This window comes from Lissotriton helveticus, chromosome 1_1, assembly GCF_964261635.1.
Source record: "Lissotriton helveticus chromosome 1_1, aLisHel1.1, whole genome shotgun sequence".
NCBI lineage: Eukaryota > Metazoa > Chordata > Amphibia > Caudata > Salamandridae > Lissotriton > Lissotriton helveticus.
The window spans coordinates 1323577073-1323597717 of record NC_136057.1 but is presented as its reverse complement, the minus strand read 5'-3'; the positions used below and the strand labels follow the sequence as shown (position 1 = coordinate 1323597717).

Genomic DNA, 20645 nt, shown 5'->3' with positions numbered 1-20645 from the left:
TCTCTCACTCTGTCTCACTGACTGACTGACTGACTCTCACTCTCTGTCTCACTGACTAACTGACTGACTCTCAATCTCTCTCACTGACTGACTGACTCTTTCACTCTCGCTTATCCTACTAGTTTGCATTCATACTTGCTTCCTCTACTTCATTGTTTTGCCTGTTGTCAGTTCCCTCAGTTGTTTGTGTTATACTTTTCTCTGACTATGCTCTGTATTCCTTGTGGACTACCCGTGTCTAACTGTACCTTGGCTTTCCCACTGTATATCAGGGCCGGACTGGGAACACAAATCGGCCCTGACAAAGTGCTGGGCCGGACCCCAGGGGGTGTTGGGGGTGCGGCCGAGCAGTTTGCCACAGCCGGTTTTGTTACAGCGGTCGATATAGCAGCTACGCTGCAAAAACGGCCCTGTAACAAAATCGGCCCCCAGGGGCCCAAAACCGGCCCCTGACCCTGGCGGCCCACCGGGGAAATGTCCGGTGCCCTATACGGCCAGTCCAGCCGTGCTGTAAATGACAGCACATGTAATAGAAACAATGGTTCCAGCGGAAAGTTAAGCTAGTCTATAATGATAATAATATGCACAATCGCAATCACAAAACGGGTTATGGTGATGTTAGAAAGAAAGAGGGCCTTGCAGACTTTGTATTAACATTAATTATTTTTTATCAGAATTGCAAAATTCAAACTGATATATACACAAACTCAAAAAAACAGTGGTGCTTTTGTGTCCCCAAGTGAAATGGAACCATAAAACAGAAAGTGAAAAACATGTGATGTGCACAACTTGGTTTCCACAATAATTTTTTTAGGGACGACCAAAAGTGACTTGGTAATAATTCCAGCTGCTGTATACAATAGTCAGAGCTGTTGAACTGGTTTGCTTTAAAATACAGTAGACAACGTTTCGACCCTTCCACATTACAGGGTCTACTCAGGACCAAGGGATATGGGGACAATCTAATGATCAGAAAAAGAAAAAGACAGCATACGCTTAGAATGCTATATGCTAGCTAAAATCCTTTTGAAGGAATGTGGTGGAATTGAGAGTACCTGATGGCGATTGCTCAGCCTCATAAAACAGTGAGATAAGTGAGACACCGGTAACGTGAGAGAAAGGAAAAGGGGATACTCACACGGGGACCCAGTCGGGTGCTGCACATGTGAGAATACAAAGGCGGTATTAGTTAATAGGCTAAAAGTTATGAGGCAGTGATAAACTGTTAGCTATCGAGTAACTGGCTATCTTACCCCGTATGAGAGACGGACTGGTAGGCTGACAAACGGTCTATTCATAAGTTGCTCAATCTCGGTGGATGGCAGATATGCATGACCACCTGAAATGGTGAGCACGGCGTGTATGAGTATTCAACATTGCATCTCTGAATATATGACCACAATAATATAATATGTGTGCAAGCAGGCTTACCACTTAGTATAGTAGTGATGGAGCAGATTCTTCAACTAATTGAAACAGCCGCGGGACCAATCGTGCCACGGGAAATGTATTACTCTGTGGAGTAATGCCAAAGGTTAATGATAGCCCAACTCCTTCCCATAGTCATAATTAGAATGCAGTGGCGGTGTGTTAATTACGGTGACAGAGGGGGCTTGCAGCGCTATAACTGATACAATGGGTCCGAGGCATGGCATTAACTAACTTTACAACCCGTAGCCAAGGAACTATAAATGGCTGGGGATGTGGACCGCCACAAGTCTATAATGTGGCAATAATATGGGTGACAAGGCGCGTGCTGGCAGCGGGGGCCGCCATGCAGGAAGGGCGCTCACCTTTGGAATGAATCAGCGAAGTTCTCTCAAATCGATCTGCATTGATATAACGATAAAAGTGCACTATCTGTGATTTGCCTTATATATTTTATTCATACATCGTGGGCCACATTTCTAACAATACTTAACTATAGGGAAACACTTATCTCCTATACATTTCCTAAAAGCACAATTTAGGCAAAAGAAAATTAAAAAGATACATTGTGCAGGTATTTACAAGAAGATTTATAGAGACAGTAATAGAGTGGAGTTATTTTGTAGGTGGGCTACATCAAAGTTAAATCAGTTGTGGGGGGACATTAACAGCCATAGCGTGCACCTAGGGCAAATCTTCGAGGGTGTACTGAGTCCAATGTGCTATGTTTCCTCTGAGCAGTGTTGCTAGAGAATCATAGTTGCATCAACCCAGTGTAATTACAAATCCCCGCCATTCTTCGGCGAAATTCAATCCATGAGTTATGGAGTTGGTTCTTTCTATCCAACGGCATTCCAAACATTGTAGGATTTGTGTCATATCCTCACCTCTTGTAGGGATGTTGGCTTTCTCAATGACGCCGTTTAATCTCATCAGGTGTGTAGTTGGCCTCAGAGAAATGTGCTACCAATGGTGCACTTAAGACTGTACACCGTATCCGGCTTCTGTGTTGCCCGATGCGTGCTTTGATAGGCTGTTGCGTCTGTCCTATATATGGCAGGGTGCACGGGCACCATATACAGTAGACCACATTTCGTGTGTTACAGTTAAAAAACGATTGGAGGGTATGTTTTACATTATTGTGTTAAAAAAAAATTCTATTAGATGTAAAGGGGCACGCAACCCAGTTGCCACAGCGAAAATGGCCCTTTATTTCAGGTAGGTTCCACGCTATTGCAACATATTTGTTTGTTGTGTCATCTTTTCTGTAGAGGAGTGGATAAGGTGGCCTTTAACATTTTTACCTCTTTTGAACGCAAAGAGAAGTGCTTCAATGGAAGAGTCAATACTTTTTATTATGTGCCAGTTTTTCATGATCAAACTACGGAACTTATTGGAGTGTACTCCAAAGGTTGTCACACATATAAGTTTGTCCATAGACTTTTTTTCTTTGGGCTTTAGCAATTCTTCTCTGGGACAGAATCACGCTCTTTTTAATGATCGTCGGACTATCCTATTGGGGTATCCTCTTGCCACCAATTTGGAATTGAGTATTTCTGCCTCTGCCATATAATCTTTTTTATATGTGCAATTTCTGTGTAAACGCAAAAATTGACCAAACGGTAAACCGTCTCGCAGTGCTCTTGGATGCTGGCTTTAGTAAGATAGGAGGGTGTTTCTCTCCGTGGGTTTTCTATGCAAGGACGTAAATAAGGAGCCATTCTCATATTGTATCTTAAGGTCTAAGAAGGCAATACATGGTGGAGGTGAAAGTCAAATGTGTCTGAATGGTGTTCAAATACCTCACAAATTTGTCAAAGTGTGTAGGGGTCCCAGACCAAATTACATTTTTTTTATCAATATATTTTTCTAACATCTAATGTTGGAATGGTAGATTTTGTTAGCAGTCAAAAACAAATTTGTTTTCCACATCGTTCATGTAGATATTTGCCAGGTTCAGCGCAAAAACGGCCCCCATACTAGTGCCAGAACATTGCTGGTAATAGACACAGTTAGATACAAAAAAGTTGGATTGCAAGGTGATACGTAGTAGCGAGACGATGTAAGAAGTGGGTACCTGCAGTGGCCTTGGTCTTGTTTCTAATAAATCCTCTATTACCTTGAAGCTTTTGTTTTGAGGGATATTGGTATATAGTGAGGAGATATCTAATGCGGCCAGCCAGTCTGTATCTGTGTTGTAAGGTAAGCCATCTACTAAGTTAATCATAAACATAGTGTCTCTAACATATGTTTCTTGTATGGGCACAAACTCTTTTATAAAAAAGTCTATGTACTTGCTGATGGGTTCCAGGACGTACCCACATCCTGATAGTAGCGGTCGCCCTGGGGGATTAGTAGTGCTCTTATGGATTTTAGGTAGAGTATACAATACTGGGGTTCTGGGATTTTCTGCAATTAAAAATTCTAATTCTTTCTGGCTGATATAGCCCTCATCTTTGCCTTCAGGGGTAATTTTCAAGATTTTTGTTTTGATATCAGGTAATGGATTTGTGGTCATTTTTTGTAATGTTTTTCTTCACTAATTTGTTTGTTGTTCTCTGTATCGTAATCTTTCCTATCTTGAACCACTATTCCACCCCCTTTATCGGCAGGCTTTAGAATTATCGAATTGTCGTTTTTTAAGGACTGTAAGGCATATCTCGCTTGAATGGTTATGTTATATGGTACAAAAGAATGGCTGGTTTTTAGACTGTCTAGTTCTTCCAGTATGATTTTCTTAAATGTCAACAGTTCATGTGGCATCATGGTGTTTGGTGGGGTAAAAAGTGGATGATTCATGTGTCATTGGCTCCTTATTCTTAAAGAATAGTTTAAGACGTATTTTACGAAAAAACTGAAAAAGTTCAGTTTTTAGATCAAAGAAATGTGTACGCTCAGTTATGACAAAGGATAGTCCCTTACTCAATAATGATATTTCAGGTGACGACAATACATGTTGCAACAGGTTGAAGATAGGAATGGCCGTAGATGTGTCTGTGTCCTGACTTAGTATGGTTCAGGGCCCCACTGATAATGTTTCCACCTGGTTTGTCGCTCTCCTGCATATTGGTACCATACTTTCCCTTTGGTTTTCCCACCGCGGTCTAAAAAAGGCTGTCCAGAATGGCCTTCTGAGCGTCTGGGACCTGGTTGGGCGTCTGAGTCGTCAAAGCCACCAGATGATTCAGAAAAGGTGATGGTCTGGTTTCGCCTGAATCTGCCCCTGGTGTTCTGTCTATTTTGGGGTCCTGCTGTTGTGTAGTAGTCTTCCCTCAGGTAGGGGTACGCTCTCTCCTTATTAAAGTTCTTGATATCTTTTGTCACCTTGTCTGCTTTCTTTTTCAGTTCAAATTTATTGAAGTCCTCTATTGTCTTGTGCAGTTTGTCCAGTAGTGTCTTAGCCTCTGCTACACCGTCCCCACCCAGTAACTCTTTTTCTAGATCTGCAATTTCCTGTATTTCTGCTTTTGCGTGTTCTAGGGCTGTTTCCACCCATAACACCATCCAATGGCGTGAACAGATGTTTGAAATGTGGCTGAAATTACAGCACAACATTGCTTCCCAGGTGTAGTGGTATGTTTCTTCTTCGGTGCTTGAGCAATATTAATGGATTGCCTGGGGCTAGTTACAATGAGACTCCAAGTCGCACAGAGATTATTAAATTATGTCCATATATCTTGTTTTTAACACTGCGCCGTTCTGTGACCCAGAGAGTACAGCCCAGGTCTTCCACTCTCTCACTGACTGACTCTCTCTCTCTCACTGACTCTCTCTCACTGACTGACTCTCTCACTCTGTCTCACTGACTGACTAACTGACTGACGGACTCTCTCACTGACTGACTGACTCTCTCTCACTGACTCCCTCTCTCAATCTCTCTCTCTCTCACTGACTGACTCACTCTCTGACTGGCTGACTCTCTCAATCTCTGACTGACTCTCTCAATCTCCGACTGGCTGACTATCTCACTGACTGACTGACTCTCTCTCACTGACTGTCTGACTCTCTCTCTCTCACTGACTAAATCTCTTTCTCTCTCACTGACTGACTCTCTCACTCTGTCTCACTGACTGACTCTCTCAATCTCACTGACTGCATGACATCCTCAATCTCTCTCTCACTGACTGACTGACTCTCTCACTGACTAACTCTCTCGCTGACTGACTGACTCTCTCACTATCTCTCTCACTGACTGACTGACTGTCTGACTCTCTCTCACTGATTGACTCCCTCTCTCACTGACTGACTCTCTTACTGACTGACTGTCATTCTCATTGACTAACTGACTGACTCTCAATCTCTCTCACTGACTGACTGTTTTACTCTCTCACTGACAGACTGACTCTCACTGACTCTCTGACTGACTGATTGACTCTCTCTCTCACTGACTGACTCTCTCACTCTCACTGACCGACTGACTCTCTCACTGACTGAATTACTAACTCTCTCACTCACTGACTAACTGTCTCAATCTCTCTCTCACTGACTGACTCTCTGACTGACTCTCTCACTCTCACTGACTGGCTGACTCTCTCACTGACTGACTGACTGACTCTCTCTCACTGACTCACTCTCTCAATCTCTCTCTCTCACTGACTGACACTCTGACTGACTGACTCTCTCAATCTCCGACTGACTGACTCTCTCACTGACTGACTCTCTCACTGACTGTCATCATTCATCATTATTAGCTTTATTCGATTTTTCAGTATAAAAATCATAAAATCAGCAACAATACATAAATGTACACCAATGCATTTCATTTCATAATAAATAACATCTGTTAAAATGGGATTTAAATCAATAGGATAAATCAGCTCATCATTGAAGAACAATTCCTTACGACGTATAATTAAAAACAGTCATGACAATATACGTGCAATAGCACAAAGTATCAACAGGTTAAAAAAATGTCTCCCCGCCCGTTGGAATAATTTCCTTATTGTTTGCGTGGTTATCACAGGATTGGCATTCACGGTTTTACCGATACATCAGGTTGTCACTTGCTAGAAGCAAATTATTATAACTTTCCATGCTTATTGCTATTGTGCATTGATTCAAATTGATTAGATGCGAAAAAGCTACTACCATTCAGTGCACAGACGCTCTGCCCCTAGAATAATTGTACCCTGTATTTGGTCTTAATAAAGGGGTGTATGACGCACTGGGGTAGAAGTCATGTAAATCCCAGTTGGATATAGGGCCGTCACCTTCTTGAGGCCGCCAGGTTTGCAGGTACGGGACAATATGTGGGTTCCTAAATTTAACTAGCACTAGATCACCAGGAATGTCTTTTGGAAGAGAGCCTAACCAGCCCACCCTTCTGACACTCACTATTCTTCCATTAAGGTTGGTTGGCAAGAGTCTATTTTTTGCTAACCAAAACATAGCCTTATTTAATAGATCTTCTTGTCTTTCCACTTTACCGTATGTGGGTGCTGGTACTCCCGAGAGGACACACACGAATGGTGCGGCCTCCGGTGGTAGGTGTATGTAAGGTGCTTTATTAAACTCTGCTTTAGGAGCGGTATGCTGTGCTAGTACGGGTTTAGAAGAGATCTTAGGAGCATTTGGGGCAGATGTATTGAGGGCTAGTGGCTGAATTTGGACATTAGTATTTTGTGTAGTTGACGTAGGTGCTTCGGAGCCAACAGGTGGCTTTGAGCAGTTAGATGTTACGGAGTTTTTAGTGGGTGGCAAGTTGGCCTTGATCATTTCTTCTAATCCCGTTAGCCTATCCCCTAAAGTGTTTAGTTTTTCCACCAACGGCAATGTAATAGATTTGACCATTAATTCGATCTGGGACAATAAAACCAAGTGGGAGGGAGGTACTAGATGGTCTAATTCTTCTGCAACCTCCAAGGTTAAGGGGAAATTAGTGATGGACAATGAGGGACTTTTGTACAATTTTTGTAGCTTTGGGTGTTTCCCATTGTGTTTGTCCCCTTCGTGCTTCCTTTTAACGGATAAGACCTGGGGGAGTGCTATGCTTTGGGTGTTAGCTTTTTTAGGGGATAGGGAAGCTTCCAGCGGGCAGTCGTTAGGGGATAATGTACCGATACTATGTGCAAGACAAGGTAGGGCACTATTTTGTTCGAAGCTCAGTTCCACTGGGACATACCTAGTTTTGCACAGAATATTTAATTCCTCTTCCAATGAGAGGCTTTGCGCAGTACCGGCTATAAATGAAGGTAAATCTTGGCTAAGTGTGCTATCTACTGGCTGGCGGGAAGCATTTTTGTCAATTTCTCTTGGAATGGGCAATATTATCCAATTTGGGTGGTGAACTTGTGTCTCATGGCACGAACCCCTCTGAGGGATGGTTTTTCTGTTGATCCCTTTAGGAGACATAATATGGCTTGGTTAGGAGTGGGATGTGTATGGGTAATACCAAGCAGCGACAACGTCAGGAAGTTTTAGTGTACATAATTTAAAAGTCCATGAGTAAAGTCAAATATTAGGTAGACCACAAAATATGGAGTCCAAGTCTTTTTACCTCCTCATGTGGAAAGGCCAAGAGGGGTGGCCCGTCCCGTCCTCCTCAGGCCTCTGAGGGCCGTAGAGGGCCCGCCTTTGCCCGGGCGTTGACCCGCGCGCGATCCCGCGACGCGGGGGCTGGACTGCTTTTCAAGCGCCTCCTGGCGCGAGATGTCAATGGGCGGCGTGTCGTGCCGCTATGGCGCCTGGGTAGTGTAGTCTTCAAGGAGTCTGTAAGGGCCGGTATACCCCCCCTCGCTCGGCGGCCGCGGATGAGGCTTGCGGCGGCTGAGGGGAGGTATGGAAGGAAGATGCCCCCCGCCGAAAACTGCAGCAACAAAGGTATGAGCCCCAAAGAAAGTGATGCCCCCCGCACCGCCGGGGCTGGACTGCTTTTCAAGCGCCTCCTGGCGCGAGATGTCTATGGGCGGCGTGTCGCGCCGCTATGGCGCCTGGGTAGTGTAGTCTTCAAGGAGTCTGTAAGGGCCGGTATACCCCCCTCGCTCGGCGGCCGCGGATGAGGCTTGCGGCGGCTGAGGAGAGGTATGGAAGGAAGATGCCCCGCGCCGAAAACTGCAGCAAGAAAGGTATGAGCCCCAAAGAAAGTGATGCCCTCTCACTGACTGACTCTCTCTCTCTCACTGACTGTCTGACTCTCTCTCACTGACTGACTCTCTCACTGACTAACTCTCTTTCTCTCTCACTGACTGACTCTCACTCTGTCTCACTGACTGACTGACTCTATCACTCTCACTGACTGCATGACTTCCTCAATCTCTCTCTCACTGACTGACTAACTCTCTCGCTGACTGACTGACTCTCTCACTATCTCTCTCACTGACTGACTGACTCTCTCTCACTGATTGACTCCCTCTCTCACTGACTGACTCTCTCACTGACTGACTGTCATTCTCATTGACTAACTGACTGACTCTCAATCTCTCTCACTGACTGACTGTTTTACTCTCTCACTGACTGACTGACTCTCACTGACTCTCTGACTGACTCTCTGACTGACTGATTGACTCTCTCACTGACTGACTGACTCTCTCTCTCACTGACTGACTCTCTCACTCTCACTGCCCGACTGACTCTCTCACTGACTGAATGACTAACTCTCTCACTCACTGACTGACTGTCTCAATCTCTCTCTCACTGACTGACTCTCTCACTGACTCTCTCACTCTCACTGACTGGCTGACTCTCTCACTGACTGACTGACTCTCTCACTCACACTCTCTCTCACGGACTGACTCTCTCACTCTCTCTCTCACTGACTGACTGACTGACTCTTGCACTCTCTCTGTCACTGACTGACTAACTGACTCTCTCACTGACTGACTGACTGACTCTCTCACTGACTGGTATACCGGTACTATTTCCCAACCTTCACCCTCCTGTTATTTATGCCCCCATAACAAAACAAAAAAACATAACAAGCAACCATTGGGACAGGCAAATAGAAGTTTCCAGCATTAAAAGGACAAAAAAAAACTCAAGACATTATTTATTGTTAATACTTTTTTAATATGGTCGTTCAGTTGTACATAATGCTTTCTTGGTCATATATAAGGTAACAAAAATGCTTCTGACACTTCGTTATTATAACTTTTCAGCATGCTGCAGACTTCTGGCAAAGTCAATATCTCTGGCTAAAAACTTATAAGGTCCCAAAGGCAAGACCTATTGGCTATGCCAATGCTTGTTTAGACATATTGCACAGCAGCGCAGGCTGCTGTGCAATATGGCTTAAAGAACAAAATCCACTTTGACAGGGTCAACGCTGGCAGCATCATAGTGCTTTTTCCCATTACTTTAAGCAATATTGCACAGCAGCCAGCACTACTGTGCAACATGTCAAACAAATTGACAAAGCAAATAAATATTGCATAGGTTAAACCATTTGGCTTTGCCAATGCTTCCCTCTGTTGCGGGGTGTGCTACTGTTTGCTAAATGTCCCTGAAACTCTTGTTTTCCGTCCCAGTTATCTAATCTCATCTTATTAATGGCATCCTCTTTTGTTCTCCCTGTTACTGCTGGTTTTGCAGTGAAAGTTTCTTTTCTGCGACTCTCTGCGCATGTGTGTGATCACAGCAGTGGTGAATTGTTGGGAAACAGACAGAGACTGTGGTAATGCACTCTAGATGTCATACAGCATAAAGAGTGACGTGCACTCCAGTTATTAAAGATGATATAATACACTGGAATAACCCATCTGTCGGGATTAATCATCGTCAGCTGGAAGGTTTTCACATCACATTGTTTGTCGTCCTAAGAAAACCTTAAGGAGGTGGGTTTAAAATGACAGAACTGTCCACACACATTTCCAGATGAGCTTAAAATGCAATTTCCAGCCACTGCCTCTTTTTAATAACGCCAAAATGCAGCTCTGCTTCAACTCTGCAGTTTCTGTAGATTGAAAGATTGTCTAACACACACATGCACTGCGCAAAAACCAATAACTTTAGAAACGTGTAGTATTAATGATATACTGTTTTATTAACTAAGAATTTGTGTGAGACTGAATTTCCAATTTCTTGACCAAACCCGAGATTTAATATTAAAAAAAGGATTGTAGCATAGTAAGAGGCTGAGTGACAGCAGCCGATGGGTTTTTGAGATCTGGCCTCACAGTCTAGATGGTTACAAATAAAAAATATGCGTATGTGTGAAAAACATACCACACCAGAAGATGTTCAAGGCCAGGCCTATAGGCTTTGGCAGTGCTTGTTTTGCTAGCCTCACCTGTTGTATCCATAATCTCAATTATCTTGTGAGAAAAAACAAACCAAACGAGATCACTGTGTCCGTGTTTAGCAAAGAGCCTCTTGTACAAACATTTTTTCACCCCCTGTTTATTGGCAGTTACAGTTGGCATCTCAAGTGGCCTTGAGGGGAACTTTCACAGCCATGATTAGACTCAATCTGAGCCCTGCACAATGTCCACGCTGTAACACTTGTGAAATTTCATGGGCACTCAAGGGGTCTGATTCACAAAGGGAAACGTACACTTTTGCATGTTACTTTTTTTGGTATTAACAAACTAGGAATTAATAGTAAATTTACGACTGCGGAGACAACCTATCTTTTATGTCCTGAGTTCCCCGTCTGACTGTGGAATCTTCACAGTCATAATCTTACTATTAACTGGTAGTTTGTAAATACCCCAAAAATGTAAACTTACACAAAAGTGTAAGTTCACCTTTGTGAGTTAGGCCAGAGGATCGTGCTTCAAACAATGACAGCACATATGCGACCCAAATCACAATATGGGGTGGTGTGGAGGCCTCTCCTACCAGGATCCAGGGACAGCTTTCCACAAATCTTAAGAACAGAACCACATAGGGCAGTGAGACAAATTCACGGGTCGCTAAAGGCCTACAGACCCTCTTGGAGAGTTCCTTTGCTCCCTCCTTTCTGGGATGAATGGACATGGAGCTATCAAGACCATCAAATTGAAGTTTAAGCATAAGATGCCTGTCTCGCTACGCCTAAGGCACTAGCTCTTTCCTTGAACCAAGGCCGGTGCTTGCTTTAATGGTGTTGCTTCTTCTAGTGGTGGTCACCTCACGCTACCCACAGCCACAGTCCAGATGTTTCTAATTTGCTGCTGCCGCAATGGACCCAGGCATTCCCCTCAATGAAGTGCCATGAGATTTGCAAGCTACCCAGATAATGTAATACCAGCCCTTTGAAGTCCCAGGTGCAGTGTATTGCAAGTTCTTTTAGCTTCAACAGCCAATTGCAACTCCAGTTTAGTCTTAGATAAGAACCACACAGCATATATTTCTGGCTAATCAGAAGGATTTATGAAACATGCCAACCCACAGACAGACGCAGGCCACTAGCCCCCTCGCTCGTATATCCTCCCACCCTGTGGCTTGTATGGTAGATGAACAGCACTAGAACATGAGCTGAGATCCTCTTGCTCTGTATTCCAAAATGTGTTTCAATGAATTGTAAAACTGCTCAGGACAGCATGGAGTCTTAAAGGAGGACAGTGGAGGGCCTGAAATTATTAAGGGGTGGGTGTGTGTGTGTGTGCGCGCGCACAGACACGAAGCCCCCATGTATAAATAAAGCAAGGATTGGGATAGTGTCTGCTAACACAGTTCTTAAAGCACATCCAACTATGTCCTTATACACATAAACACCTAAAGGCACAATGTATTTAAATAAAAATACATATTCAGACCGGTAAGTAATACTACATTCATAGCTGACTTTTTCATAGTTTTAAGAGTAATTTGATATCTAACCTCACCAGAAAGATTATTCATGAGATTTGTAACTGCATACCACATCATGGGAGAGGGGTCATGAGCACTATATTTGGTGTGCAATGTATGGTTTGTATGGCTTTTGTGCGAGCTATGTATTGCTTTGCTAACCATACTTTGCAAAGTTCAGAAGTTTTTCAGTTTTAATTTCCAACCAAAACTGCACTTAAACTGTTTGTTTCTGGTGAATTTCTAAGGTGTGTTAAATTATTATAACCAAAGCTAAACATAGCTTCACTTTAATCAGTTTTTTATGTGTGTACACAGACACACACACACACAGACACACACACACACACACACACACACACACTGTCTGTGGTACAGCAGAGTGGTTCTTTGGGAGTCCTGCAAGGAGCTGTGTGAGATGAGCCAACCCTACTGAATGTTTGAGCAGATTGGAGCTGCGAGGGTTCATCTGCACCCAACCCAAAACAATACCAAATATAATGTGAAAAAGAAGAGCCGTCTCAGGAAGTGAGGAAACCTCCCCCTGCTTCCTCCTTTGAGAAAAAAAACAGGTAGAAGAACGCGAGAAATACAAACCACGAAACTCAAAGGGCACTGGTTTCCTTTCGAACAACAAGTCGGTGGCCCCCATCTTGTGGCGCAGCAGCTCTCGTCCGTTACTGCCCACCATGGAAGATCAGATCCAGCCAGAGGAGGCGGACGGGGCCTGCCAGGCTCAGGCCAAGCCCGAGAACAATGCCCTCCTGGACGCCTACAAGTGGCAGACGACGGCCGAGGGCCACAGGGCGACGCAGAGCCCCACGGGGGCTTCAACTCAAGGCAGCAGAAAGTGGGGCAAGCTCCAGAGCTGGAAGCGGTCGAGAAGTCACCCCAGCACCAACAAGGCTGAGGAGAGCGCCTCCACTCCTGCGGGCAGCAAGCAGCTGGAAGCCACCGCCGTCGCCAAAAGATCCGTCTTCCGCAGGGCCGTCTCCAACCCTGTCAGAGTCAAGGAGACGGACCAGGAGCAGGAGACTGGCGGAAGAGGCGACCGGCTGAGGAGTTACTTCCGGTCCGTTTCCCAGCGGCTCCTGAAGAAGAGCGCGGCCAGCCTGGGCCCAGAGCAGCCGGCGGCGGCTGAAGGTACGGCGGGGGCGCCCCGAGCTCGTGAAGGGAGATGGAGCTTCCGCTGTCTGAGAGGGGGATGAAGGGGGGCCGGGACTGCTAAAGTGGAGGGGTTGAGGTTAAAAAGACCAAGGGACAAATGAGGACGGTCAATTAAAGGAGGCATGGACCTCTGACGAGAGAGGGCTACGTGATGTAGAACGGCCTAAGAAAAGGGGGTAATGGAGACAGGGACATCTGAGATGGGGGTGAAGGCGGCCAGGGTGTTTTGTGGAAATGTAGAGGGGGGCATGGGAAGGCAGGGGCTGGTCAGAAGAGGCAGGGGAAGGAGGGCGTCTCTTTTAAAGAATGGTAAAGGAAAGCGGCGACTGCTGAGGTTACGGAGAACAAGTGCTGCTGAGGAGAGTGAGGAAGGTAGATGAGCGCAAGGCTGGACTGCTAAGAAAGGCGAGGAAGGAGCGCAGGGAATGCTAAATAGAGTACGTTATATAAGAATAGTATGTCTTCCCTGGAGACAATAGGTGAATGAGGGTGAGGGGGGTCAGAAATAGATGAGTAAAAATATAGGCCCGGGCACACTAAAGAAAAAGTGTCCCACGTTTCCGGATTGCGCCTTTTTGCAAACCACTGCTTCAGTGTTATTATAAAAAGAGGGAGGGTGTTTCTCTAAAAGAGGCATCGTTTTTTAACTTCACTGAGATAAAACAAAATGCATCTATTGCCAGGGCTCTTTGTTTCACGGCTTAGTTCACAATGGTGAACCACACCTTGTATAAGTGAGGCCACTTCTGCTCAGGCCCCCTGCCCATGCTCAATCTGTATACATTATTGGTCCAGCCCAGCGAGAGCCCGGGAATTACACTTCTGCCCCATTGGTAAAAGGGAGGTAATAGAGGACCATCTGCCCCAGAAAGGCCGATCAGACCACCACTAGGCCGCTGGCGCCATCTGAACAGCGCAAACAGAGCCCAACTCGGCCACCACGCTGGCTAAAAAAGCAGCCCACGGCTGCAACTCAGATATTGGCCATTGCCCGAGTTTCCGCTTTAACAATCCGACCCTGGTAGGGGGTAAACAATTGCATGCTGAGGAGAGGGCACAGAAGTAAAGGAGTGTGGGGGCTGCAGAGGAGAGAAGATGTAGTAAAGGACTGCTGGGGAGAGGAGAGAGTAAAGGGGGAGAGGTTGTGTTGAGTAAAAAACAAAGAGAAAGTTAACAAAGGCAGAGAATGCTGAATAGAGAGTGAGAGTAAAGAAGGACAGAAGGTGCCAAGAAATAGTGTAGAGCAGTGGTTCCCAAACTTTTGACTCCTGAGGACCCCCACTGAATCACTACTGGAAGCCGGGGACCCCCAAGCAATTTGTACAATTTAAATTTCTTTTTAAAAACACCTTTTGAAGCAGAGGCAATTTCAAGAGGGAGACAGCCTGAATTGGGTCTATTGGCATGGACACATATGCATACAGCAGTGTATTATTTAGTGGTACAAGTCTCCTGCTCTCGGCCATAGCAGCACCTCTACATTCTCATTCCAGAGCCTTGGAGTGGTGACCCTTCCTTACAGCAACAGGTTGAATGATTGTGAATTATTAACATTTTTACCTATTCACAGTTTAAGAAGGTCTAAAATATTATACAATTATGAAGCATTTTATAATAAAGACATGCCCCAAGGAGCAAGGAATATTGTGAAAATTCTAACAAGATAGTGCACAAAGCGATGAGTCCAGTGTACAGAGCAAATTCAGGGTTTATATTAGGAGAGATGACAGGAAGGTATCTGCACAGGAGGCATATTGTTTCAGCAAGATCATGGAACAATGCTATGCCAGTTACCATAAACCCCGGTTAGACATAATCTTTAGTCACAGAGAGAAGAACAACATTTTACCACATAGGGGTGAGCAGTGCAGTTAAGGCATATTTCAGAGAGGCCTCGCGTGGCACCTGACATGACCCTCTCCTGTTAGGATGCCTACTTCCCCGTCCCTTGCCAACAACAAACTGCAAAGGCTACACAGAATAAGAGCTTGATATGTCTGATATATGAAAGCTTGACAGCACACATAATTCACCCAAGGGCTTGTGGAAAGTGAGCAATCGGACAACAGCACGAAAATCCTACTGCTGATCCTGGCTGCATCTATTTTTACCTGCCTGCCAAGTAACGGTAACCTATACACATGTGCCTTTCAACGCTTTATTGCTTTTATTGTATTGCCTGTATTTTCATTGTTGTGTCTGTGACTGCTGTGGTCTGTCTTCCCCCGCTGCCTGTACGTGGTCCGTGACCCTTTTTCTTCCCTCTGTTCCCCTCGCTGTCCCCGTGCTCTCTCTGCCCTCTGTTCTACTCGTTTTTTGTGCCTTTCTGCCCTCTGTTCCACAAGTTTTTGTGCCTTTCTGCCCTCTGTGCCACTCGTTTTCCCCTCGTTTTTTGTGCCCTTCTGCTCTCTGTTCCACTTGTTTTTCCTCGTTTTTTGTGCATTTCTGCCCTCTGTTCCACTGGTTTTTTGTGCCTTCGGTTCCACTAGTTTTTCCTTCGTTTTTTGTGCCTTTCTGTCCTCTGTTCCACTCGTTTTTTGTGCCTTTCTGCCCTCTATGCCACTCCTTTTTCCCTCGTTTTTTGTGCCTTTCTGCCCTCTATTCCACTCATTTCCCGTCGTTTTTGTGCCTTTCTGTCCTCTGTGCCACTCTTTTTCCCCTCTTTTTTTGTGCCTTTCTGCCCTCTGTTCCACTCGTTTTCCCCTCGTTTTTTGTGCCCTCTGCCCTCTCTTCCACTTGTTTTTTGTGCCCTTCTGCCCTCTGTTCCACTTGTTTTTTGTGCCTTTCACCCCTCAATGCCACTTGTTTTCCCCTCGTTTTTTGTGCCTTTCTGCCCTCTGTTCCACTTGTTTTTTGTGCGTTTCTGCCCTTTGTGCCACTTGTTTTTCCCTCGTTTTTTTGCCTTTCCGCCCTCTGTCCCACTCGTTTTTCCCTATTTTTTTGTGCCCTTCTGCCCTCTGTTCCACTCGTTTTTTGTGCCTTTCTGCCCTCTGTTGCACTTGTTTTTGTGCCTTTCTGCCCTCTGTGCCTTTCGTTTTTCCCTCGTTTTTTGTGCCTTTCTGCCCTCTGTTCCACTCGTTTTCCGTTAATTTTTTGTGCCTTTCTGCCCTCTGTTCCACTCGTTTTCCCTCGTTTTTTGTGCATTTCTGCCCTCTGTTCCACTCGTTTTTTGTGCCTTCTGTTCCACTAGTTTTTCCCTCGTTTTTTGTGCCTTTCTGTCCTCTGTTCCACTAGTTTTCCCTTGTTTTTTGTGCCTTTCTGCCCTCTGTTCCACTCGTTTTCCCCTCGTTTTGTGCCTTTCTGTCCTCTGTGCCACTCTTTTTTCCCTAGTTTTTTTGTGCCTTTCTGCCCTCTGTTCCACTCGTTTTTCCCTCGTTTTTTGTGCCCTTCTGCCCTCTGTTCCACTCGTTTTTTGTGCCTTTCTGCAATCTGTGCCACTCGTTTTTCCCTCGTTTTTTGTGCCTTTCTGCCCTCTGTTCCACTCGTTTTTTGTGCCTTTCTGCCTCCTGTGCCACTCGTTTTCCCTCGTTTATTGTGCCCTTCTGCCCTCTGTTCCACTCGTTTTTTGTGCCTTTCTGCCCTCTGTTCCACTTGTTTTTTGTGCCTTTCTGCCCTCTGTGCCACTTGTTTTTCCCTTGTTTTTTGTGCCTTTCTGCCCTCTATTCCACTTGTTTTTTGTGCCTTTCTGCCCTCTGTGCCACTCGTTTTTCTCTCTTTTTTTGTGCCTTTCTGCCCTATGTTCCACTCGTTTTCCCTCATTTTTTGTGCCCTTCTGCCCTCTGTTCTACTCGTTTTTTTGTGCCCTTCTGCCTTCTGTGCCACTTGTTATTTCCTTGTTTTTGTGCCCCTTTTGCCTTCCATTCCACTCGTTTCCCCAGCCGCCGTGCCCCCAGCGGCCCTGCCCCCCTGACTGCCCATTCGCTGCCCCCGCCTCCCGATTGTATTTTTGTGGTCTCGCCGGCCCTGCGCCAACATTCACAGCTCTTGTGTGCTGTGAGGACGCATGGGTGTTTCATTTTTCACTACGACGACAGGCACTCCTGGGAATATCTCACGGACCCCTGGGGGTTCTTCGGACCACAGTTTGGGAAACACTGGTGTAGAGGGTGCCACAGACTGCTGAGAAGAGATGGGAGGGGAAGGAGGAAAGGGTTACTGGAGAGCAGCTACTGCTGAGGAGAGAGTAAGAGCGAAAAGGAGAGCAGGGGCTGCTGAGAGTAGAATGGGCAAGAAAAACAGGAACAGATAAGGAGGGAGAGAGGTTAAGGAGGGCAGGGAGTGGATTGTTGAGGAGAGATGGTGGTAAGAGAAAGTAGGGGAATTTGACGAGAGAATTGATAAGGGTGGGCAGGAACTGCAGGGAAGACAGAAGTGGTAAACTAAAGAAGGGACTCCTGAGGATTCAGAAGAGAGAGAGAGAACGTCTGCAAGGAGCTATAGGCAGGGCACTGTGATTATGCAGCAGTGTTGGAGCAAATTGTGCGACAGGGTTGAGTAAATTATGCAGCAAGAAAGGGCAAATTATGCCGCATGATGTAGCACATTTTACTTCATTACTTTGTCATTTTTACACTTGTTAACACTGTCTGGGAATTGGTTGTACCTCATTAGTAGAAGTTTAACACCCACATTTAGCAATAAGCAACAGAAAGGTGACCAGTCAACCATTGCAAACGACCTTCCGCTGTGCAGCAACACGTGTCACTGAGTTTTGAGAAACTTTCTAAACGTTGAGCTAGAAGGACATTTTTTTTGTTAAAATCTGCAGATTATGCTCCAGATGATAGATTATGTGACAAATGCAGAAAATCAATAATTATGCAAAGAACGCTGCAGCTGCACAATCACATAATTACAGTGGCCCTAGCTATAGGGAAGAGATTGGTGGAGTATAGGAAAGCAGCAGCTGCTGAAGATAGAGCAAGTAAACAGAACAGGAATGTTTGAGGAGAGGGATACATGAGGGCAGGGTCTACATGAGAGGGTGCTGGAGGAGAGCATACTCAAGAGGTTGTAAGGGAGAACAAGGACTGCAAACGATTATAGAGGAGGGCAGGGACAGAGCGAGAGAGAAAGGGTGGAGAGAGAATGCAGTGTTATGGCCATAGCTGTCGACTTTGGAACTGAAGAACCAGGATCCAGTCTCGGCATCGCTCAATAGTCTCTGATTCTGGGCCAATCAGTTATCAGCAATGTGATAAATGATAGAAGAGAATTCACCTCATAATGTTTATAGAGCGCCGGAACGCACGTAATGTCTGAGGCTGAAGAAATATCACCAAACACTCTCCGAGATGTCACTTTCTGTTTGTTTTGAGAGTGTGGGGTACCACAAGTAATGTCAGTACATTGTCCCTTAAATAAACTGAAATTAGTAATATAGAATCAATCCCCTCCCTGAGCCAGAAATCAGTTCAGTGTAACTGATCCTTGCCTTGAGCTGGTAGCAGTGATATGTGGCCAATTCCTTTTTTGCAGAAGTAATAAAAAAAATCGATAAACGACTCCTCCTTGGAGCTCACACTCAGTAATTTGGAATCGATCACTACTGTAAACCAGGTATGGAGCTGATTCCTTATCTGAGATGACTTCAGCAACTTGTACACTTTGTGCATTACTCCTTCTCTGATCCAATAATTAGTAATATGTAATTGATTCATTCTCTGACCTGGGACTCGGTAATCTATAACTGATTCTGCCTCCATGTTGGAAACATTGACCTGGTGTTTTTTTTCTCTGAGTCAACAATCAATAACATTTAACTAATTTATTCCCTGGGCTATGAATAGCTAATCTGTAACCACCTAGTTCTTTGAACTGGGACTTAGTGATCACTAACCAATTTCTTATATAAACTAAGAATCAGTAATCCTAATCCTTTCTTGTAATGTGTAAACATTTTTATCCTCTAATCTGTGCTGCCTGCGTAGCCTATCACCCAGAAGTCCTATCATCCACTTCTTTCAGATGCACAATCCACAGTGTGCTTGTGCAGCTCATTTATGCAGGTGTGGCATAAATCATCGAGTGATTCCGTGCTCAGCCATGTTCTATAATTCTGGTTAGAGGATGTGGTAGAGCTAGCTGTCTGTCACTTTATTTTCCAGTGGTTAGCGTTTCCGCTGGCCCACCTGTGATTTTGGTCTTAGCCACATGCCACTTCACTAGGGGACCATCTGGTCTGGTTGAGATCTCTCTCACTCTCTCTCCTTTTGGTTAAAGCAAAGAGGAAGTTACATAGAAGCCAGGGCGACAAGGCCTGCTCAGCGTCAGAGCAATTGATACATGGTTCACAAAACACGGCAGGATGTTACACCTAGATCTGGGTTAAAAGAGAAGGCTGGCAAGAGAAAAATAATATGTTCAAATTATAAATGTCAAGCAGTCTTCGACACTCAGCTGTCTCTCAGAGCAACGGCTCATAGCTGTCAAATGTTTGCTTAGGTTTAACCAGCAGCTCAGGTTTGATTTGTACACGAGGTGGGCTGAGGTAAAATAGGTTGAGCTATGACCTAAAACATTCCTCTATGAGAAGAGAGACAGGCAAATGTGAGCCTTCAGCTGTGACACTTGCAGACCTGTTCCCACGCGCTGTGCTGACACAGCAGTGGTTCGAGGTCTGAATGTGGGAAATTCATCGCCACAACTTGCAGCAAATAAATCAGCATAAAACAAAAAAAAAGAATCATTTTTTGTCTCAAAAAGAAAAGCAATTGTGTTTTCTCCATCACACCGTACCACGCCTGTACCTGGGAGCGAAATACGAGGACAATTTTTATTTTATCCTGGGTTTAATTTGTGAAAACGTTAGTGCCAAACACTTCTCAGGATGCCACTTGCATCTTCCACCACCCATTGCCCATAACAACAAAGCCACTGCCAGTATCAACACAACTACTAACAACACACTCCTACTAGTGGGACAATTCAGACTGTTCCAGGCCCCAAAGCAATGAGTGTCCTGGACGTCTTGTATTATAAATGTTTATTATATATTGAATTATTAAACACTGTCGATTTGCTCACCTCAAAATTATACAAACAGTGCGACCATGTGGTAGGACTGCCATATGTATCAGTGTTGAGAACAAAGGGCCACATGTACAAATCCTATTCCCGATCGCAAACGGGTCGATCATGAGCGTCAATTCACCAAAATGCTAGGGGTTGTGGAAGTGACATCACATACTCAGTGACCTCAATGACATCAAAGGAATAGACATCATATGACCCTTGACAGTGATTTTTTCCCCCTGGAACGCTTGTCACAGTTCATTAACAGCACACTCGAACTTTCCTACACCCCTTACACTCATTCTTATTCATTCTCACTAGCTCACTCG

At 45.0% G+C, this 20645-nt stretch overlaps 1 protein-coding gene across 2 annotated transcripts in view; it reads left to right on the top strand.

The window, feature by feature from the left end:
* Positions 1-12713: 12713 nt before the first annotated feature.
* The window catches only part of RASAL3 (RAS protein activator like 3), a 286096-nt gene continuing 278164 nt past the window's right edge, over positions 12714-20645 (top strand). For both annotated transcript variants that reach the window (XM_078682087.1, XM_078682079.1), the window contains exon 1: positions 12714-13278. In XM_078682087.1, the coding sequence (XP_078538213.1) occupies positions 12825-13278 (454 nt within the window). In that variant the 5' untranslated portion in view covers positions 12714-12824. The remainder of the gene's footprint in view (positions 13279-20645) is intronic.